The sequence below is a fragment of the Parasteatoda tepidariorum genome, chromosome 9, assembly GCF_982258835.1.
Source record: "Parasteatoda tepidariorum strain Cologne lab strain chromosome 9, Ptep-v5.0, whole genome shotgun sequence".
Classification (NCBI taxonomy): domain Eukaryota; kingdom Metazoa; phylum Arthropoda; class Arachnida; order Araneae; family Theridiidae; genus Parasteatoda; species Parasteatoda tepidariorum.
The window spans coordinates 86,370,692-86,392,098 of record NC_141763.1 but is presented as its reverse complement, the minus strand read 5'-3'; the positions used below and the strand labels follow the sequence as shown (position 1 = coordinate 86,392,098).

At 30.6% G+C, this 21,407-nt stretch overlaps 1 protein-coding gene across 1 annotated transcript; it reads right to left on the bottom strand.

Annotated features, from left to right (window-relative positions):
- Positions 1–12,078: 12,078 nt before the first annotated feature.
- LOC147804296 (uncharacterized) lies at positions 12,079–12,879 on the bottom strand. Its single transcript, XM_087151502.1, has one exon. The coding sequence runs from the start codon at positions 12,877–12,879 to the stop codon at positions 12,079–12,081; it is 801 nt and encodes a 266-aa protein (XP_087007628.1).
- Between the last annotated feature and the right edge of the window lie 8,528 nt (positions 12,880–21,407).

The window sequence follows — 21,407 nt, the reverse complement described above, 5'->3', positions numbered from 1 at the left end:
GGTCGGTGACAGACGTGAGTGAATTCGTAACATCATTCAAATGTTGAGACTTAATCTTGTGTCACCTCGCGTTGATAGATTCGAACTGTCCCCTGATGAACTAAAGTTCTAGTTTTCATTATAAAGAAAAATTTTAAACAGTTTTATCTCAAGAACTTTACTGAAATCTTATTCAATTGTAAAAACATTTGGAATTATATTCCAATTCGTCATTTACTCTTTCGTTATTTAGTTCTATAAAATCTCAGGTGTTTCACGTGGGAACGCCAGTTGCTTTGTTCAAAGTACATTTGGATTTTCTTAATAAATTTCTAAAGATTAATTCTACGTGACAGAGTAATATAGTATTATCTTCATTTTCTCTGTACTATTTTATTCTAAATAGAAGGATAAACTTATACCATGCATACTTTACAAGCTTTAGTTCAATTAAATTCGTTCGAAGTTAACAGTAAAAGCACTCAAAAAGTACCCGTGATTTTTAAAGTTTGCCTATTTTTCTTCATACCTTAGTTCCTTTCCTATTTGATAATCATGAATTTTTATTACCCTTCTCAAAAAGCCAGAAAAAAAGTGATTTATGGTTGCGCATGCGATTAGTATTTGGATTATAATTCGGAACAAGCTTGTCATAAGTTTATTAATGTGATACATTGAAACTTATTACGGTTCAATTTGAACCATAGTAACATGTAATCAAGTTTAAAAAGTACTGTTTACATGGTTTAACTTTGCAAAGTATTACGGTTACAGAATGTTTGAATCACATCAAGGTTTGGACACAATAAAATTTTTTTGGACATAATCTTTGGTTCAACCATAATAATTTATGCGATTTTTTCACGAATTCAATAATTGCAACAAATCTTGTATTTTCAATTCAATTTATTGAAGCATTGATAATTATTGATAAGCATTGTAATCATTTAAAATATGCAATGAAAATTCATATATTTTTTATAAAACAAAATCAAAGATGTTCAGCTCCCTGCTCGCTCCACTTGCCTGCCCTCGAAATTGCTTTCCTTCATCACTGTTCTTTTTTCCCTTTCAAACGTCGATAATTTCCACAAAAACACAAAGCGTTTTATCTTTAAAATACAGATTTAGGTTGCTTTATGTAAAAACATTTCTTTACATTCTTATCACAACGAAATGGACGATTATCTGTAGTTGAAAAAAATCATCTGAACTTGAAAAAAAAATTAATCTAAAGACTGCAGAATGTGAGACTCAATAGGAAAGCAATAAATGTGAAGTAATTTTATTTGTTGATAAAAATACTAGCAATTCAAATAGGAAATGTTCGAATATATATATATATATATATATATATATATATATATATATATATATATATATATATATATATAAAATAGCAGGGCAACAACCCCGATATTTACTTGATTAATTGTCCACATCACAGGAAAAAGGAAGTCTTTTTCTGCATAATCTTTTTTATTTACTAACGATGGTGAAAGCATACATCTCAGCCCCCTCCTAACTGGAGAGGGGGGAGACCCATATTCCGTCTAAACTGACGCAGTTTAGTTAGGCATCATAAACAGCAAAAAGAAAGACACACAAAAATATTCGGTCCTGCGTTTTATAGGATGATTAAAAAGTGTGAAGAGGCCAGTCCTATTGCCTTTTCTGTATTCTCACGCCTCATCAAAATCATTTATTACTCATAGCAAATCGTTTAATCTTTCCTTATATGGAAGTGAAAGATCTTAAAATAACTTCTCTTTTGAAATATAAATCTAATTATTATTCATTGGCATGTTTTTAGCCTCGATGTCCCAAAATAGAATATCTGCATTTTATGAACACGAAAAAGTGTCAATGCTTTTATTAATACAAAAGTATTATATATATATATATATATATATATATTTTTATAAAATAAAGAAATAAATAAAGAAATAATGTGATTTTATAAAATAAAGAAATAAAGATCCCACGTGAAAAAAATATTTTCAACAATAATAAAGAAGAATCTCGTAAAAGAACTTAAAGCTGCAATAACTATTTCGAAGTAGTAATTTTGAAAGAAAATTTTCGTTCGCAAATTTAATTTTACTAATAAAACTGATACAGAGTGACCTAACATGGTATTTTTTCCCTGAATATTTAACAGTGTTATTAATTTTCCATCTAATTGTCGAATATTAGTTTTTTTTTATTACATAGTACACCCTGTACTTCTTTTAAATGCCTTCGTAATTTCTAGTTCAACACCCCATCTTAATTTCAGGTTTCAGAAACAACAAAGAAAAATGTAACGTAAAGCAAAAAAAGTTATAAGAAAATCGCCAATAAAGCATTTAAAATTGAAATAACTTTAAAACAAATTGAAATTTCGAGAATTTCATATGTAAATACGGCCCTAGTATACCACATTTCTACTCTGAAGTTTTTCATTTTTGAAACCTACAGAGGCACCCGCCCCTACACTGTTAAAATTTTCCTTCTAAAATTACGGTAATATAACTGGCAGCTGTCTGTCCATCCGATTAACTGTAAAGTTTACGGAAAAGAAAATTTTCTTGCTTTATGGTATTATAACCATTTACAAAAATATCGTTATAAAACCATGAATACAAAACTATACAGTTTTTTAACCATTTACAACTAGCATTTTTTAAAAACTTTATATTTTTTTTAACTAGACGTAGAAGCTCGGATTTTCGTAAGTTAATGGTCATTGGAGAGTGCCGGACATTGGGAATTCTTCACGTGTTGAACGGAATAGAGAAAATATTGTAGTGTCAACACTAGGACTCGAACTCCAGTTCTAATGGTCATAAGATTGACAGATAAGCCCACTCGGCTATGACATGTACGCAGTAGCGAAGAACTAAGTAGCTTCATTAGGTGGTTCTAAGTGTTGCGATGAAATTCTGGTTATTTAACCGTATTAGGTGAAAGCAGTTAATAAACAGTTTTTCTTAAACTTAACAGTTTGATTACCATTTTATTTATGGTTATTTGCTGTATTGATTAAATATGGTAAAATAGCCGTGCAATCAATTGTTATTTAATTATTTTTTCGGAGAAATTTCTAACAGTGTATGGTGTTTTTTATTAAACATTTATAAGTTAGTTTTTGTCGAACTAATTATCGAATGATTAATTTTTTTATTCCATCTTTCTCGCTGTATATTTTCTTCACACCTATGTAGTTCCATAAATTTTTAATTTCATAGTTTTTGCGCACTTACGCAAAATGTTGCAATAAATTGGCAAACCAAAAAAACATGGGCGAGGGCTGCCTTTAGAATTTTTTAATAAAGAAATAAAATAAATCTGAAAATTTATTTTGAGTTCTAAAGCATAATTAGATCTCGTCTTTACAAAAATACTTCTTTGCATCCAACTGTTTCACTCTTCTGCTTTTTTTATTTATTTTTCATCCTATTTTCATAAGCTTAAAAGCTCTTAGATTACACTTCGAAAATATTTTAATAATGATCGGGAACAATTCCAGCTATAAATAATTTAAAATCGTATGAAATATAACTCAGAATATTATTACACTTTAACATGCTTAAAAATACACTGTTTGCGATATAATTCTGAGAATAATTTCAAAGAGAACTATTTTTCTGCTTTTAATGATCCTATTATTTGGGATTTCGAAATATTCTCCAAATAGAACTTGCTGATTTGAGATGCTTTTCTTAGAATAAATTTTTTCTCAAACAAGCTCCGCTCTAAAAATAGTGTTTTTTTTCATAAGTAGAAATTCTAAGAAATTCGAGTGCAGTCGTCCCTTTGGTATTTATTCCAAGAAAGAAGTACCACTCAAGTAAATGAGCTTCATTTTCGAGAATGTTCGTTTTCTAAAAGTAGCTAAATCTAAATGAAGTTCGTTTCACTCTTGCATACTTTTTTTCTCTTCTAAATTTAAGGATAAAAACGCTAAAATAAAACGCTTCCAATCTTAGATATTTTTAGGAACTGAGGAAAAAATTCAAAATAAATAATTATATATTTTTTTTAATGTTTTACAGACTCTATTTGTTAGATTTTTCCGAAACTGAGCAGAGGGACTTAAAAAAATAATGCATTTTTACAACGACACTTTCGTAAAATTAAAATTAAATGTAAAATGTTTTATTCAATAAAGTATGTTTTAAGTTTCGTTGTGTTTATATAATGTCCTACAAATGCGTACGATATTCAAAACGCCAAGTAAATGAATTTATTTTTCCATTTTTCGAAAGTAGTTAAATCTAAATGACGTTCCTCTCATTCTTGCATGCATTTTTTTAAATTTAATTATTAAAATGCCAAAAATAAAACATTTTCAGGAAAGGTGGAAAAAATAAAATAAAGAATTATATATTTTTTAATGTTATACAGACTATATTTATTAGATTATTCAGAAAAAGAGAAGAAGAATTTATTTAATAATACATTTTTACAACACTACTTTCTTAAAATTAAAACTAAATGCAAAAATTTTTTTTAGCTTTTTTATAATTATATTATGTCATACAAATGTGTATAATATTCACAACTCCAAGTAAATGAACTTATTCTTTCGTCTTACAAAAGTGGCAAAATTTAAATGAAGTTCGTTTCAACTCTCGCATAATTTTTTTTCTTCCTAAATTTAAGGATGCAAACGCCAAAATAAAACGCTTTCAATGTTAGACATTTTTAGCAACGGTTGAAAAAGTTAAAATAAATAATTATATCATTTTTAATTTTTACAGACGTTATTTTTTAGAGTTTTCAGAAAAAAAAATAGAGGAGAAACTTAACTAATAAAATATTTTTAAAACGGTTATTTCATGAAATAAAAATTTAATTTAAAGGAATTAATACAATTAAATGTTTTTTTAGCTTTGTGATGTTTAAATTATACCGAAAAAACATATACAAAATTCACAGCACCTTGTAAATAAAATTGCTTTTTCCAGAAGTAGCTAAATCTAAATGAAATTCATTGCTCTCCTGCATACATTTTTCTTTTAAACTTTTCTTTTGAACTTTAAGGTTTGAAACCTGTTAAGATAAGAAAATGCTCCCAGTCATAAATTTACGGTTAATTAGTCAGTATTTTACTGTAATTTTAAAACGAAACTTCTTATGGTGAAAAAAAAAAACGTTTCGTATACTATAATTTTATGTCTAATTTTGCGATTCGAATTATCATCAGCTCCAAATAATTAACATTTCTTAGATGAGATAATCTAGACTTGACTTGTACAACTAAGCACATACAAATTACTTTACTAGGTCAGAATATATTAATGTAATTATATTTTATTATTTATTACTTTCATTCTTTTTACTACGCCCTGTACAACGACATTAAATTAACGTTACTAAACAAAACACTTCTCTATTGATTTACTCATTATATAAATAACATATCTAAGAAATTAAAAATACGTTTTCTGTTTATGGAATGATATTTTAACCCAATCACTTTTTATTCAAAGATAAAAAGAAAATATCGTAATAATCTTATTACAACTTTGATGCTTTTCAAAATAATTATGCAATATTTATGTAATAATTATAAAATTATGCACTGAAACACGCTGTTCACAAAGTCTTTTGTTAGTGTAATTCGCTAAAATTTGTTAACAAAATTGAATACCTAATTGGGGTAATTTCTAGAGAAAACATGCTATGATAGAACATCGATAAGAACTAATCAAATAAATGGGAGCTCATAATACGGTAACAGCTTGCGCGAGATAAGATTTTTCCCGATAGATCAATACACTGCGTCCATTGATAAGACGAACTGTAATTGTTAATATAGATTTCATCATGAAATATATTCATTATCAACTATTTTCTGGGGAATGAATTACGTTATGAGAATTATGCACGTTAATTTTATTACTTGCCCAAGTAGTAAAGAAAACAGAATTTCTTCGAATATTCGAAATTATTTGTTTTTGAATAGCTTTATAGTATTTTTACTTTTATTACTTGATTAAGTAGTAAAGAAATAATAATTTCTTGGGATTTATCCGTAATTATTTGTTTTTTAATAGCTTTTTAATATTCTAAATTTTATTACCTAAGTAGTAGAGAAATCGTAATTTCTAATAAAAATTGGAAATTATTTGTTTCTTGATAGTTCTATAATATTTTTAATATTAATATTTGCCTAAGTAGTAAATAAATCATAATTTCTCTTGAACATCTGAAATTATTTATATCTTAATAGCTTTATAATATTCCTAATTTTATTACTTGCTTAAGTAGTAAATGAATCATAATTTATTAGAAATATCTGAAATTATTTGTTTTTTACTAGCTTTATAGTATTCTTAATTTTATTACTTTAGGTAGAAACGATGACATAATTTCTTGTGGGTTTCCAAAATAATTTATTTTTTAATAGCGCTTGATAGTATTCCTATTTTTATTAATTACCTAAGTAAAAAGGAAATCACAATTTCCTGGGAATATTTGAAATAATTTGTTTCTTAATAGTTCTCTCAATATTAAATGAACGATAATTTAAAATTTTGATTAAAATACGGATTTGAAAGCTAAAAATTTCATAGGAAATAAATGCTCTCCTAACATATGGTTTTTTTTAAGCAGTTGAAGATAATTTGAAATTTAGTAGAATCTAAAATTTTTAATATTGAACAGTTCTCCTGTTTTATCTACAAATTTTACTTGTTTTACTTGTTACATCAATTAGAGATAACGTTAGATTAATACAATCTTAGAATTTTCATTCTAAAACTATGGTAAAATTACCGCCAGCAGTCTGTCCATCTAATTAACAGTAAAATTAGGTAAAGAATATTCTTTTACCTTTACAGTTTCGAAACCATTTAAAACTAGTATGGTTGTAAAACTATGAAAACAAAACTATACGGTATTTTTTTACCATTTAGCGCTAGCATGGTGTCAAAACTGTAAAAAAAAGAAGTTTAACTGCCCATACGAGCTAGGTTTTTCGTTAAGTGGTCTTTGGAGAGAGCAGGACACGAATTGGAGTGGGAAGAGCAATGGAAACTCTTCAAGTGTTGAAAGAAAGGAAAGGAGGAAATATTGCGGTGTCAACGCTAGGACTCGAACCCAAGGACTGTCGATTTTTAGACTGTCAGATTGGCCATCTAGACTATAATATGTACACAGTTTCAAGGAACTAAGAGGCTTCAGTCAGTGCTCTTAGTTCGTGCTATAAAATTCTGGTTGCTTAACCGCATTAGGGAAAAACAGTTAATAAGTGGTTTTAAAGCTTGATTAGCATCTTATTTACAGTTATTTGACTGTTTTGCCTGAATATGGTCACACAACAACAGAATAAAGTGGTATTTAGCCATTTTTTCCGAGAAATTTCTGAAAGTTAGCACTTTAAGACAATTCTGATTTATTAATAGCAATTGAATCTAAAAGTAAATTTTTCCCATTTATAGCTCATTAGGTTTCTTATGAAATTTTAATTTGATTTCATGCTTACTTTTATTTTATTCATTTGATTTATTAGTCTTCATTCTTCACACTCACATTCTTATTTTTTTCTTTATACAAACATTGACTACATTTACTACATAGTTAACATTATGGATTTCTTTTTTCGATCGTACAAATTTTGTTTCATAAAACTCTAATTACCTAAAGGTTGCGCACCTTGGATTGAGTTAGCATCTAAAATTGCAGGCATTCAGAAAGAAGTTAAAAAAATTGAGCAATGCAATGATAAGCCTCATTTTTATAGTGTTGAAAAGAAAATCTTCGGTTAAAAATGAAAGGAACGAGCATTTTGCAGCTATATTTTAGCAATCCACAATGGAAACAATACTTAGAAACATTTTTATGTAAAAATTTTATCTTTAAGAAAATGTTGCTTATGACTAAATTTTCCCAATCACTTTAATTATGAATTTGATATTGTGCATTGATATTTAATTCTTTTTTATTTTAATCTATCTTAAGTCCCTTTAATCTTGCTAGATAAAAAGTTTGTTAGTTATTATTAATCACATTTTTCAAGACTGTTGTCACCTTTCGTAAAAGAAAAAGAGGGGGATTTCTAAATTATTTGATTTAAATTGTATAGACTTTTAAAGACGATTGCACGATTGTTTTAAATGCAGAAAAAATAATCCGTCCACATCAAAAACAATCTCCCTAAACTGGTTGCTCTAAAGTATATTTCCATCAACCCCAAAACAACCTAAAGGAGAAATAAAACAGCTTTATACACCTTGGCAGGCTGTTTTTTCAAGGTAGGTTTTGAAATCAACTTCGAAAAAACCTCAAATCAACCTTATATAAACCTTAAAAATAACTTAAATTTTTTAAAGGGTTTCTACAAGAAATTTAGTAATAATACATTTCAGAACTTTTGTAGGGAATAAATAACTGTTCTTCGATGTTACTTGTAACATTACTGAATATGAATTTGTTTAAAAGAAGTCTTATATAAAAAAGGGCACTTATTGCCCAAAGACGTTCCGTTGAAAATCTGTTGTATGCTTTATCTATATAAGTAAAAAAATATGTGACAAAATCATTTTGTTTCATAATGATTTGGTTTTTTATAAAGTTTCTCGAAATATACAAAAAATATTGTTTTTATATAATGGCCAGTATTTAATTAAGCTATTACTTGCGACAATCATCATCTGTTTTGCCATGGAAATGCAAAAGATGAAATTTTTAAAATTAAAAAAAAATTTAGCGACAGAAAAAAATTTAGCATCTTCATTAAAAATCTTTTACTGAGAAAAAAATATTTTTTGTTTCTATTTTATAAGTAAGAAATTTAAGTGAGTGTGAAAAAAAAGTTCCAATTAGTGAAGTTTCTTTTCTTTTGAGAGTAGAAGCTAGCGTGCTTACCGTAATGAAGAGTTGTAAGGCCCAGTCATTACGGACTTGCTTATACAACGAGTTGTAAAAGTTATAAAACAACTAACTTAAATGGAAAACATTTGTTTCTTCACTTAAAAGTGTTAGAGTATAAAGTTGTTTAAGAAAAGAAATTACTAGAATTACTAGCTGAATGCCATTTCTTCGTAAAAAAAAAGTAAATCTATAAAAATATGAAGAGATTGCATGAATGTTTTTTCTTATAACTCCAAAATACTTTATGCTAACGTTCTGAAATTTAGACAGTGAGTGAATTGGGTAATTTTAACCTCTTATCATGGAAATCATTAAAAAATTTCTAATGGATCGTTCGGGAGAGCTGTCTTAAAAATGGAATTTTTGTGCATACATGTGTGCACACATGTGTGCACACATACAACGTGCATACATGTGTGCACGTTTTCAAGTCTTGATGCACAAAAATATTGTGCTGTCCGTGCCGTGGTACTTGAGTAGGAAGCAACGTAGACATGAACTCACGAAGTCTTTGTACAAAAACCGGGACATTGCGGGATTCTTTGCCAGTACTGGAAGGTCGGAAAAAATCTCCGGGCAATCGAAGGGTTGTACCGTAGAGCATCTCTGCACTTGAAAAGGTGAGGTCTTCTTTAATAGCAGTTCTAATTCCTAAAAGAATTAGTGGCAGGACTTCGATCCATTTTTCTGTGGCATAGGCTCTAATGGACGATTTTAAGTGTCGGTGAAAGCGTTCGACCATTGAATTAGCTTGTGGGTGGTAAGCTGTTGTTCGAGTTCTGTGTATACCCAGCATTCTGGATAATTGTGAAAAAAGTTCACTTTCAAATTGTGTTCCTCTATCAGTAGTTACAGTTTCTGGAACTCCAAAGCGAGCTATCCAGGTATTCAGTAGGGCAGCAGCAACAGTTTCAGCAGTGGTGTCAACAATTGGCGTTGCTTCAGGCCAACGCGTGAAGCGATCAATTGTTGTGAGACAAAATCTAAAACCTTTTGATGTAGGAAGTGGTCCGACGATATCAATATGTATATGCGCGAACCTATCAGAAGTTAGAGGGTAATCTTTTAAAGGTGATTTCGTATGCCTTTGAATTTTAGCTCTCTGACACGAGACACAAGCTCGACACCACAGGGTACAATCTTTATTCAAGGAAGGCCAAATGAACTTTTGTTTAATGAGACGAATTGTTGCGCGTATACCGGGATGTGACAGGTTATGAAATTTGTAAAAAATTATTTGTCGATAAGATAGAGGAATAAATGGACGTGCAACATTTGTAGAAGTATCACAACAAAGTATTATACCGTCAGGAGGATATACAATATTTTTGAAAACTAAACTAGAATTAGCTGACGACTTTAAAGTGTTAAGTTCGGGATCGGATTTTTGCGCTGCTGCAAGTTCAGCGTAGTCCATTGGACCAGTGAGTGCTATTTCCTCTATGCGGGAAAGTGCATCAGCAACAACATTTTCTTTTCCAGGCACGTGACGAATCGACGTTGTAAACTGACTTATATACTGTAAATGTCGGTTTTTACGAGGTGAAGAGTCCTCCGATTTTTGCTGGAATGCGAAGGTCAGCGGTTTATGATCCGTTAGCACATAGAACTCTCTTCCCTCTAACATGTGAGCGAAGTACCGTATGGAAGAGTAGACTGCGAGTAACTCTCTATCGTACGTACTGTATTTTCTTTCAGTGAGCGTGAGTTTGCGAGAAAAGAATGCTAGAGGTTCGAGTGTGGAGTTTTTTAGCTGTTGAAGGACTGCGCCTATACCAACGTCGGACGCGTCTGTATGCAAAAACAATTTTGCGGCGGGTGTGGGGTGTGCAAGTGTTGCTGCCTTAGAAATGGCTTGTTTGCAAGTTTCAAAAGCGCACACAGCTTCGGTTGACCAATTAATGGGTGTAGGGTCTTTCTTTTTATTTGTGAGTAAGGAACTAAGGAGAGATTGTTTTTCGGAAGCGTGATCTATAAATCTATGGTAAAAATTGAACATTGCTAAAAATCTACGTAATTCCGATACAGTTTTAGGTTGGGGAAAATCGGTAATTGCGGACACTTTATTAGGTGAAGGAGCAATTCCATCGGGAGACACTTCAAAACCTAAAAATGTTAACTTTGATTTTCCAAACACACATTTTTCGGTATTCAAAACAATTCCGTATTCATCAAAACGTTTAAAAACTATATTTAAGTGAGTTAAGTGTTCTTCTAAAGTTTTGGAAGCAATTAAAACGTCATCAAGGTATACGAAGCAAAATTCTAATCCCCTTAAAACGACATGCATGAAGCGTTGGAAAGTTTGTCCTGCATTGCAGAGCCCAAACATCATTTTAGTGAATTCGAATAAGCCAAAAGGGGTTATAACAGCTGTTTTTTCAATGTCTGCTTCCGCGACAGGGATCTGATGATACGCTCGAACAAAATCTAACTTTGAATAAATTTCTGAGTCATTTAGGCTATAAGCGAAATCATGAATGTGTGGGAGAGGGTATCTGTCCGGTATTGTAATAGAATTTAACCGTCTGTAATCACCGCATATTTTCCAAGTGCCGTTTGACTTCGGCACCATATGAATGGGACTTGCCCATGGGCTACTTGAAGGCCTGCATAAGCCGGTTTTTAACATATAATCAAATTCTTTTTTGGCGGCTGCAAGTTTATCCGGTGGCAAACGTCTAGCTTGTGCAAACACCGGAGGACCTGTAGTTTGAATATGATGCTGAACATCATGAGTTGAAGTGTTGAAAGTTAAGTTATTCGTACATATGCGAGGGTACTGCAATAATAATTTTCGATAAACAGCATCTTCTGCAATAGTTGTTAAACCCAAAGAGAAAGTAGGAAATGTTTCCCCTTTAATACCAGCGTAAGTTAAGGAATCAATCAATTTTTTATTTTTTAAATCAACCAGCAATTTAAAATGGGTAAGAAAATCCGCTCCTAAAATTGGTTGAGTAACGTCAGCGACAAGAAATTTCCATTGAAATTGCCTGGAAATTCCGAAATCTAAAGTACATGTTGTCTGACCGTAAACTGCAATTTTCGAACCATTAGCAGCATAAATATCAAAAGATTTATTAGAAATCAAATTTTTCTGCATATGTGTTTTTGGAATAACTGAAACAGAAGCCCCGGTGTCTATAAGAAACTGGCGGTTGGTGAGTCTGTCGTATACAAATAGGCGACTTTGACTAGGACCTATATCTGCCGTCGCATGAACAGAGGGTCCAATCAGTTTTCCGAATTTTGAGCGTAATTGCAAGGAGGAATGCATTTATTAGCTTTAGTACCGAATTTATAGTGATACCAGCATAGAGGTCCAGCCACAGTGCGCTGTGTCGACCTTGACCGAGAACCTTGTCTACGTGTGCTAAATTTATTTTTATTCCGATATTGTTGTCTAGACAAACGTGTAACGGTCTCGGAAAGTTTACGAATTTCATCCTCCAATTTTTGAAAACGCGAATTGTCATCTGTCACATTTATAGAATTAACTGTCAATGAATTTTGAGTTACTTCCAAAATTTTATCGGCTTTCTCGGCTAGGAGAGATAAATTTTGCTCACCTTTTTCCATGCAAACTGAAAGAATTTGTTGCACGGAGACCGGTAAACGCTGAAGAAAAAGTGAACGTAAAATTTCTGTGCTTATAGAATTACCAGCGAGATCTTGCATGGAGCGTAATAAGTGAGAAGGTCGTTTATCTCCCAATTCTAAGTCTTTAAGAAGCATTTTCAAACGAGCAGTTTCGGAATCTGCATAGTTTGCAATTATTCTATTTTTAATCGTTTCATATTTATTATCAGTAGGTGGCTGCCGAATAATATCCGAAATTAAAGTTAGAACGTCTCCATCTAGAGCAGACACAACGCAGTGATATTTTGTGTCGTCGGCGCTTATCCCAGATACGACAAACTGAGATTCCAATTGAATAAACCACACTTCTGGATTAGCGCGCCAAAACGGGGGTGCTTTAAAAGCGACGCGAGCAACATCTGCCACGCTTTCAGAAGCAGTAATTTCGTCAGGCATTTTGTTTATATGAGCGAGTCAGAGAGCAAAAAGTAAAAGGCATGCACAATAAATCACAAATTTAAATTTCTAATCGAAGTATATCAAACATAAGTTAATAAATGCATTTTGAGAAAGAATGCAAAATACAGTTGAAGAATACTTCATTTTAAATTAAAATTATTGTAAGTGATAAAGTTGAAACTCATTAATTGCATTTCTTATACTCTAAATAAAAATTCATTGCTTTTCACGCATTGTAATTGAAATTTATAGCAAATTAAGATTAGAGTAACAAAGTTTACGAAATTGAAAAGTAGTTATTAAATGTCAAATATAATGACAGAATATTTTAAAAAGTTCAATTAACTTTATAGAAATATTAAAAAATTTGCATTATCTTAAGCATTTATAAATTTAAATTTCATCTAATATTTGAAATAAATGACCATATTTACGTCGTAGAATAAGCTTACTGAACGCCAGTTGACACCACCATGAAAGAAACACATTCTATTTGCAGACTATACGTGTTCTATGTCCAAACGGGTCACCACTTTTAGGCCCCGATGTTTTCGAGGGTCTATTGAACGTTATGTATAAGGAAAGAAATATCATTCATACATAAACTAAATTTATTAACTAAAAGCAAGAACACAACCATCTGGTTTGACGGCCGAGAATGAAAAGGTAAAGCTGGAAAAGTGAAAAACCAAATTACAACTCAGTTGTCAACGGAACGTTGCCAACGGTGTTAAATAAATTTAAAGCTTTAAATAAAGTTAGGTGAGGCTAGATCTGTAGCTCACCATAACGGACTTGCTTATACAACGAGTTGTAAAAGTTATAAAACAACTAACTTAAATGGAAAACATTTGTTTCTTCACTTAAAAGTGTTAGAGTATAAAGTTGTTTAAGAAAAGAAATTACTAGAATTACTAGCTGAATGCCATTTCTTCGTAAAAAAAAAGTAAATCTATAAAAATATGAAGAGATTGCATGAATGTTTTTTCTTATAACTCCAAAATACTTTATGCTAACGTTCTGAAATTTAGACAGTGAGTGAATTGGGTAATTTTAACCTCTTATCATGGAAATCATTAAAAAATTTCTAATGGATCGTTCGGGAGAGCTGTCTTAAAAATGGAATTTTTTTATTGCCTTAGAGTTTACTAAAATATAAAAATAAAACTGCGAATATTTCTGTTTTTCTAAATACTTAGAATATTACATCAGTTATATTTACTAGGCTTATAGCTTTCATTAAAAAATGTATTGCACGTTCTTAGGAATTTAATTATTTTCTATTTGTTATGCGTGATAAATTAAATGATCAACATGAGCGTGGAAGCATAGGTGGACTACATCCCCAAATTAGCATTCCTAAGGATATATTATACCACGTGTTTATTTTATGATTTAAGAAATGGTTCTTATAGACTAAATAGATAGAAGCAAATGCTGTATGAAATAAGTCGCTTACTGAAAAGCAAAATTAAAGGAGAAATAGAACTTATTTGTTTAGGAGAAATGTAACAATTCACCATACTATTGCTGACGCCAATTATTGATTTCGAAACTTGGCTCCAATTGAAATTAAAATTTAAGTTACGTACTAAGAAGCAAAATTAATGAAGAAATGGTTAGAAGTTACTTAGGAGAAGCGTAAAAAATATTGATGCCGTTGATGCTTAGTTAATTTTGGCAATATGCTCTAATTAAAATAGAAAATAATAATCTGTCGAATGAAAAATACAGATAACAGAGAAAAGTTTCTTCGTTCGTTTAGGGAAACCATAAAAACTCGCCCTTACTGTTATTGACGCAAATGATGCCTTATCCATTTCGGTAATAGTTACACATTGAATTAAAAATACACACTTTGCAATAAAAAGCAAAATTGATGGAAAAATTATGCTAGTTCGCGTGGAAGAAATGTAAAAAATCTCCATGATGTCAATATTGCTTAATTAATCTTGGAATTAGTCACTTTTGGCGTTACGGTGATTTGTGAACTTTCACACCGTTAGAATTTTCTCTCTAAAATTATGGTAAAATAGCCGGCAGCAGTCTAATTAATCGTAAGGTTTACGGTAAAGAACATTTTTCAATTTTACGGTTTTAAATCCGATTGCAACTTGTATGGTTAAAAAACCATGAATACAGAATTGTATGTTTTTTTTAAACCATTTACAACTAGTATGGTTTCAAAATTGTTAAAATGACAGGACATGTCAGATAGTTTATCAGCTTTATAATGCTGCCATCTACGCGTGAATGAGATTATCGTATTTTAATATCCCAAGGTCACAAATTAGTTCAGGATACTGCTAACTCTTTATGTGTGTAAGAGATTGGAGAAAATATTTTGGTGTCAACACTGGGAATCGAGCCCCCGTTCTGTCGGACCTGTCAGACATGAGATTAGCCCTCTCAGCTATAATGTATAGCCAGCTGCAAGGTGATAACACTTCATTAGGTCGGGACTAATTGGTACGATAACAATCTGGTTGTTTAACCGTCTTAGGTGAAAGTAGTAGATTGTCGGTTTTTCTCACAATATCCAATTTGAACACCATCTTATTCATGGTTATTTGACTGTTTTGTTTGAGTATAACAATTGAATAATTGAATAACAATTAAATAAATTGTTATTTAACCATTTTTCCAAGGAATTTCAAACAGTGTAGTAGTTATCAAATACTAGTGAATTCAACTAGAGAATTGGAATTATATTTTTGTAGTGGCAGATGCACTACAGTTCTACCTCCCCAACCAGAATTATATCTATGATAGATATCGATAAATGGATGCCACTAGTTGATTCATTGCTGTTTTGTGAGAAGCCGGGAGAGCTGTATTAAGATCACAGTACTTCTTGCTGAACGTGAGAGCTGTATTAAGTTCACGATCGTGGTCGCTCTTGTGTTGCCTTCAGCAGTCGAGTTAATACGTTGCACGTTGAGTAAGATTGAAACTTGGTAGCAACAGCGCTAGGAGGTGGATGGTGTTGCAGTCACAAGTAGCAAGGCAACTGTTCAATGTGGACCACCCATCGAAGTAGGTGTTACTTTCAAGACAGGCATGCTCAAATCGTAGTAGGCGTTTCTGATAAGGTAGGCATCACGTCCGGGTCACCAATGTGGGGCTTGTAGTTTTCGACTATGTCAACCATCATCTATGAAAAGGTACCCCTCTACAGAATTAAGTTAACATGTCTTATATACTAGTGAATTGGAATTATATTTTTGTAGTGTTAGATACACTACCATACTATTTCTGCTCCTGCCGATCACAGAGCTGACATATATCATAGATCATAGTTTAGTGGATCATAGTCTAGTATCCTCTGGACGTTGGGCTAACCATAGATGTTTTCGTGGTTTTCTACTCCATCAACTGAAATATGGGTTAGTTTCAAAAAATAACAAGCATCCACGAGAGCAAATTTTTTCCAAGGCTTTCCGTGTTCCTTTGTCTTCTGGATTGGGTTCAAAATTACACGTCTACGGAGTTGAATATATATAGTCGTACATTTTTGATATTGATAGAACGTCACAGATATTATCTATTATTCATTGTCAATTATGCTGAATTCATTCAGTTAGTTTAGCAGCTTTTAATTCTATATAATTACTACAGCTCTTTTTTCTTCCTTTCTTACAACAATAAGCAAGAAAGTAATTTGTTGCAGAACATATTAGAAGATGAACATGATTAATGACAAAAAGTTATTAATTACTAGGGAAAAAAAAACTTGTTAAACGTAAATCTCTTTTTAATAGATTTCTTGATCATTTTTACTAGAGTAATTCATTACGAGGCTAGGAAAAAAAGAGTAGCAACTGTTGTCTATAAGAAAATAATAAGCGGCAATACAAAATTCATTATTTTGACTTATTGAGATTGCAATTTTGAAGACGAAAAAAGCAATTGTAGAAAAAAAATATTTATTTTTACTGCAAAAGTAAACAATGGGAAAACATATCTTGGAAAATCTTAATTAATTGCTGACGTAGGAGGAAGTAAAAGCAATATAAAAAGAAATAATGTTTTGGGACAAAGAAGTCGAAATAAACGTGATTTTTTTTTTAAAAAAAATGTTCTTTTATGAGGAATGTCGTAATATTACGTCAAAGGAAAGAATTCTATTTTTCAATTACAATTCTATTATTTTCACCGGCACTCAAATATTTCAAAATTATAAAATGTTGCGAGTTTTTATAAATTGAAGTATTGCTTGAGAGCGATAATCTATGTAAATATTTATTAAAAAATCATATACAGAAACAACTAAACGCGTCAGTAACTTTCTTACTTAATTTTCCTTAATTTGTCTTCTCCGCATAACAAGGCTGGTTTTTCCATGTTATTAATCCATGTTATTAAAAATAAAAATATTGTATTGGAGAAATTCTTCCAATTTTACATATTTGCTAAACCGCCAGTGGGTTAAACTCGAGGGGTGCATGAGACCAAAAGCAAGACACGCCACCCCTTCCAGTCCAGTGGTACAATTCTAGCACTTTCCCCATGTCGTCAATCCGAATGCATTACTTTCTTTCAGGCTCATTTGGTGCCTGGTTAGTTTTGATCACCCTCTCTTCCTCTTTCCACCCGGGACCCAATTCACCACCTACCATGTTGGGTTTGATAATGTCATTCTGAGAATGTTTTCAACCCACGTCCATCCATGTTTTTGAACTATTGCTGTTGTGGATTTACCGTTATTTTATTTACGTAACTTGAAGTTAGATATTATGCAAGATATTTCTGAGGCAACATGAAACGTGTTAGGTTGATTTTTCGTGTAGTTTTCTCAGTTTTCAGGGGCTACTCCCATAAAGTAGGACAGCTCTTGCTGTTGAGTTAAAAATTTGCTACTTTAGCTCAGTTTGGGTAATTCCTGATCTCCATGTTTCTTAAACATCTTTAATGACAAATGCAGTTTTATAATTTTTATGGTAAGATATTTATTTAACTTACTGTCCATCGATATGTTAACAACAAGTTATGTAAAATGTTTTACTGCTTCAATTTCGGTATCAATTATGTCTAAACTTTAGCTTTTATTGCAGTTTATTTTAATCAATTTTGTTTTGGATTCATTTATTTATAATTCTTTTAGCATTTACCTCCAAATAAGTTTTTTTTAATTTTATGTTTTCAAAATATGATAACAGTAGCACAATATCATGAGCGGAGTCTAGATCTTCAAGATGACTATAGTATTCCTGCTCTGCATTCTTTTAAGGTCTGTCACATGAGCCAGTCAAGGGCAAGGTTGGATAGGAGACTAGATAACAAGCAAAACCCTGCCTGCAAACTCTGCCTAAAGTAAATAAAAATAAAATAGTGCCTAAAACGTGAATCGTTATAAACTGTTTTCTAGCATTAATATATATGAACAGTGAGCAAAATAAAAAACGGACCAACCTTGAAATCTTTTGATCTAATAAGCGGATCTTCGCATTGTAGAACTCATTCTTAATGATTTGAAAAGGTAGCTTCAAATATGCTAACTAATGAGTGCAGGCGATATTTTAAAATACGAAATCAGAAGAAAACCTGCCTTTTTAAAACGGAGTTAGATTAATGAGCCCAAAAACAAAGCGGGAGTCACAATCTGGGTAACATGGTACCCATAGTTCGGTCATAAGAGCAGTTCAAAATTTGGACTACTTAATGTTAATTCTTCTTTTTGCGTATTTCACCATATCTCGATAATTTTTTAAAAAATTTAAAACTTTTTGCTCGCAAATATAAAATTTATTTATCCAAAGATAAATCCATGCAAAAACAAAACTTTTCATAAATAATTATCATTTATTCCTAGTTTACTTAATATTTGTCAGAAAAAATTTAAACTCTATGATATATATATATAAATTACAAAGATTTATGAAATGACAAAAAAAATAGAAAAATGAAATATTTTGAAAATTATTTAAGAATTTTATTTTTTAAAAAAAGTAGCGAAACAAAAGAGTAAAAAGATATGATCTCATCAACAGCTCACATGATAATATCCACAAAAAGAGTGCTTTCCAATTTTGTATTAATTTAGCCATAATCGTGTGAGCTGATGAAAGATTATATCTTTTCATTATTTTTTTTCTGACTACTTAATTTTTTTAAATAAAATTCTTAAGTATTTTTTTAAATATCTTAATTTTATAATTTTTCTTCCATCTATTACATTCGTGGTTTCCCTAGCAGGAATGTTGGGGCTAGGCAAAGATTTATCTAGCCATGAAAATATGAAAAAGCCAGCAATTTTTGGAGCTCTTGATGTTTAAAGAGCGGTTCTGAAAGGGGAGGTGGTTGCAAGGATATTCTTATCTTAATAAAACGTCATTCAATTGATAAAATTTAGAGATTTTGATTCGCTAAAAGGATAGCGCCACTTCGAGGCTGGGAAGTTTTGTTCAGAAAATAATCTTTTATCTGACCTTATCTGGTTTATCCTGACTTTTTATGGCTCTTTGTGAGACCGACTTCTACATCTTAAACTTGATAAGGAACATCTGTTTTAAAGCTTATCATTTAATATAGAAAGACTCGTTATGAGAAATTTTATATTACTCATATATAATATATATAGAAGAAAGTCGGGTAGCCCCGCTCACTTAAGGAGTATTGCTTATATTTCTGAATAATATTGCGTAATAATCAACATTTTTGTATGTTTCTATTGTTTTAACAACTAATTAAATAATGCAAAAAGAATAAACCGAAAAAAGAATAGTTTGACTTAAAAAAATAGAAATTTTAAAAAACTTGTTTTTCAGCTCTTTTGAAAATGTTTCGGGTAGCCCCGCCCAGTTACAAAAATTATGCTTTCTGACTGTTTTTTCAGGTGTAAATGAAAATGACCAATGTATTGCCAATAGATAAACTTCTTTTATCATTTTTATCACAAAATTATTTTATTTATTGCATATTTATATACTTTTAGTGAATTCTATCATTTAATAACAATCATTCAATAACAACAATATTTGTTGTTAAAAATGGAAATAACATTCAAATTTGAAGCAATAAAATAATAATCTTTGCAACCGTACATTTATCGACGAATTAAAATTGGGAGGTGATACCCGACATTCATGTGAGCGGGACTACCCGAAATCCAATTTTTTTGTAAATTTGTAATTGCTTGAACAATTTTTCACATATAAACTTCTTTCTTCGTACAAATTAAACTTAATACTACATACTTTAATGCTGCATGTATAGAGAAAAATTTTTTTTAGTATTAAAATGAAGTTTAATTGAAACATTCAACAAAATTTTCTTAATTTCATGACTTCTGTATTCAACATATTTTCAAAACTATTGTTTACCATGTTAACAGCTGCATAAATGCTTGAAACTTTGAAAATAATCTTTTTTGTAATATAACAATTAATGTCCGATGGCCCATTGACTTGAAAAAATATTCTATACATATGAAATTGACTGTGGGTGGGGCTTCCCGGCTCTCCTCTCTCTCTCTCTCTCTCTCTCTCTATATATATATATATATATATATATATATATATATATATATATATATATATATATATATATATATATATATATATATATATATATATATTACTTATTTATTTTGAAATTTCTTGTCTGTAAACGTATAAAAAATAAATAATGAATCACATTGAAAGCAAAAAAAGTTACTTACATTAAAGAAAATTAATTTATTTCGCTAAAAAGCTGCATACGTCAAAATTCAATTTCAACTCGAATGAATAGCTGTCAAAAATATCTGCTTTCGTTGCTTTTATACTTGGAAAGAACTATGATATTAAAATCATGCACTTTTTTATTTTATTCTTATGCTAACAGAGAATATTTAAAAATATGAGCGATAATCACGCATGGCATCTGACGCTTATATTTTTATTCGAAGTGAAAGGAAGTTTTTATTGCCATCTTAAATTTTTTCATAACTCATCATACTGCGCTGCGTTTTGCGAGGGATTTTAATGAGTCTAAAAACATGCTGACATCTATACCGTCTTGCGTTTCTTTTTTATCTGTTGTTTTTGTAAAGTGTTAGCTTTTAAAGAAATAAAACACGAAAAATTTGTTTTGACACTTAAATTTAGTATTTCATAGTCGAGAATATGAACTTCAAAGTCTTATCTTCAGGATTTATTTACAATAAAATTTAAGGCTCAGTAAAATCCTTTTTTTAAAACTAATCGATTGGTGCTGAACAGTAATATGAGAAAAATATGTGTGTTACATTTATCAAACTCTGGATGGCTTTTTAAAGAAATATAAAATCACATTTTAAATCTTAAACGTCCTGATTTTTGCTAAGTCTTAATGCAAGCTTTATTTTTTAAAAATATATTAAGAATATTTTTCTAGTTTGATTTAATGTACAGAAACGGACTTAGATGTTTCTTTTCTAAATTTTGTTTTCAGTAAATAAAATTCAGAAAAGAAAAAGATTTTTTTTTCCTACATGAATTTACTTTGTAGTTTTAATTACAAATGCTCAACTCTAAACTTATCCAAGTATGGCTTAATCTATTAGC

Coding starts and splice junctions, on each gene's coding strand:
- LOC147804296 (XM_087151502.1), bottom strand. CDS start 12,879: ATGCCTGACGAAATTACTGCTTCTGAAAGCGTGGCAGATGTTGCTCGC.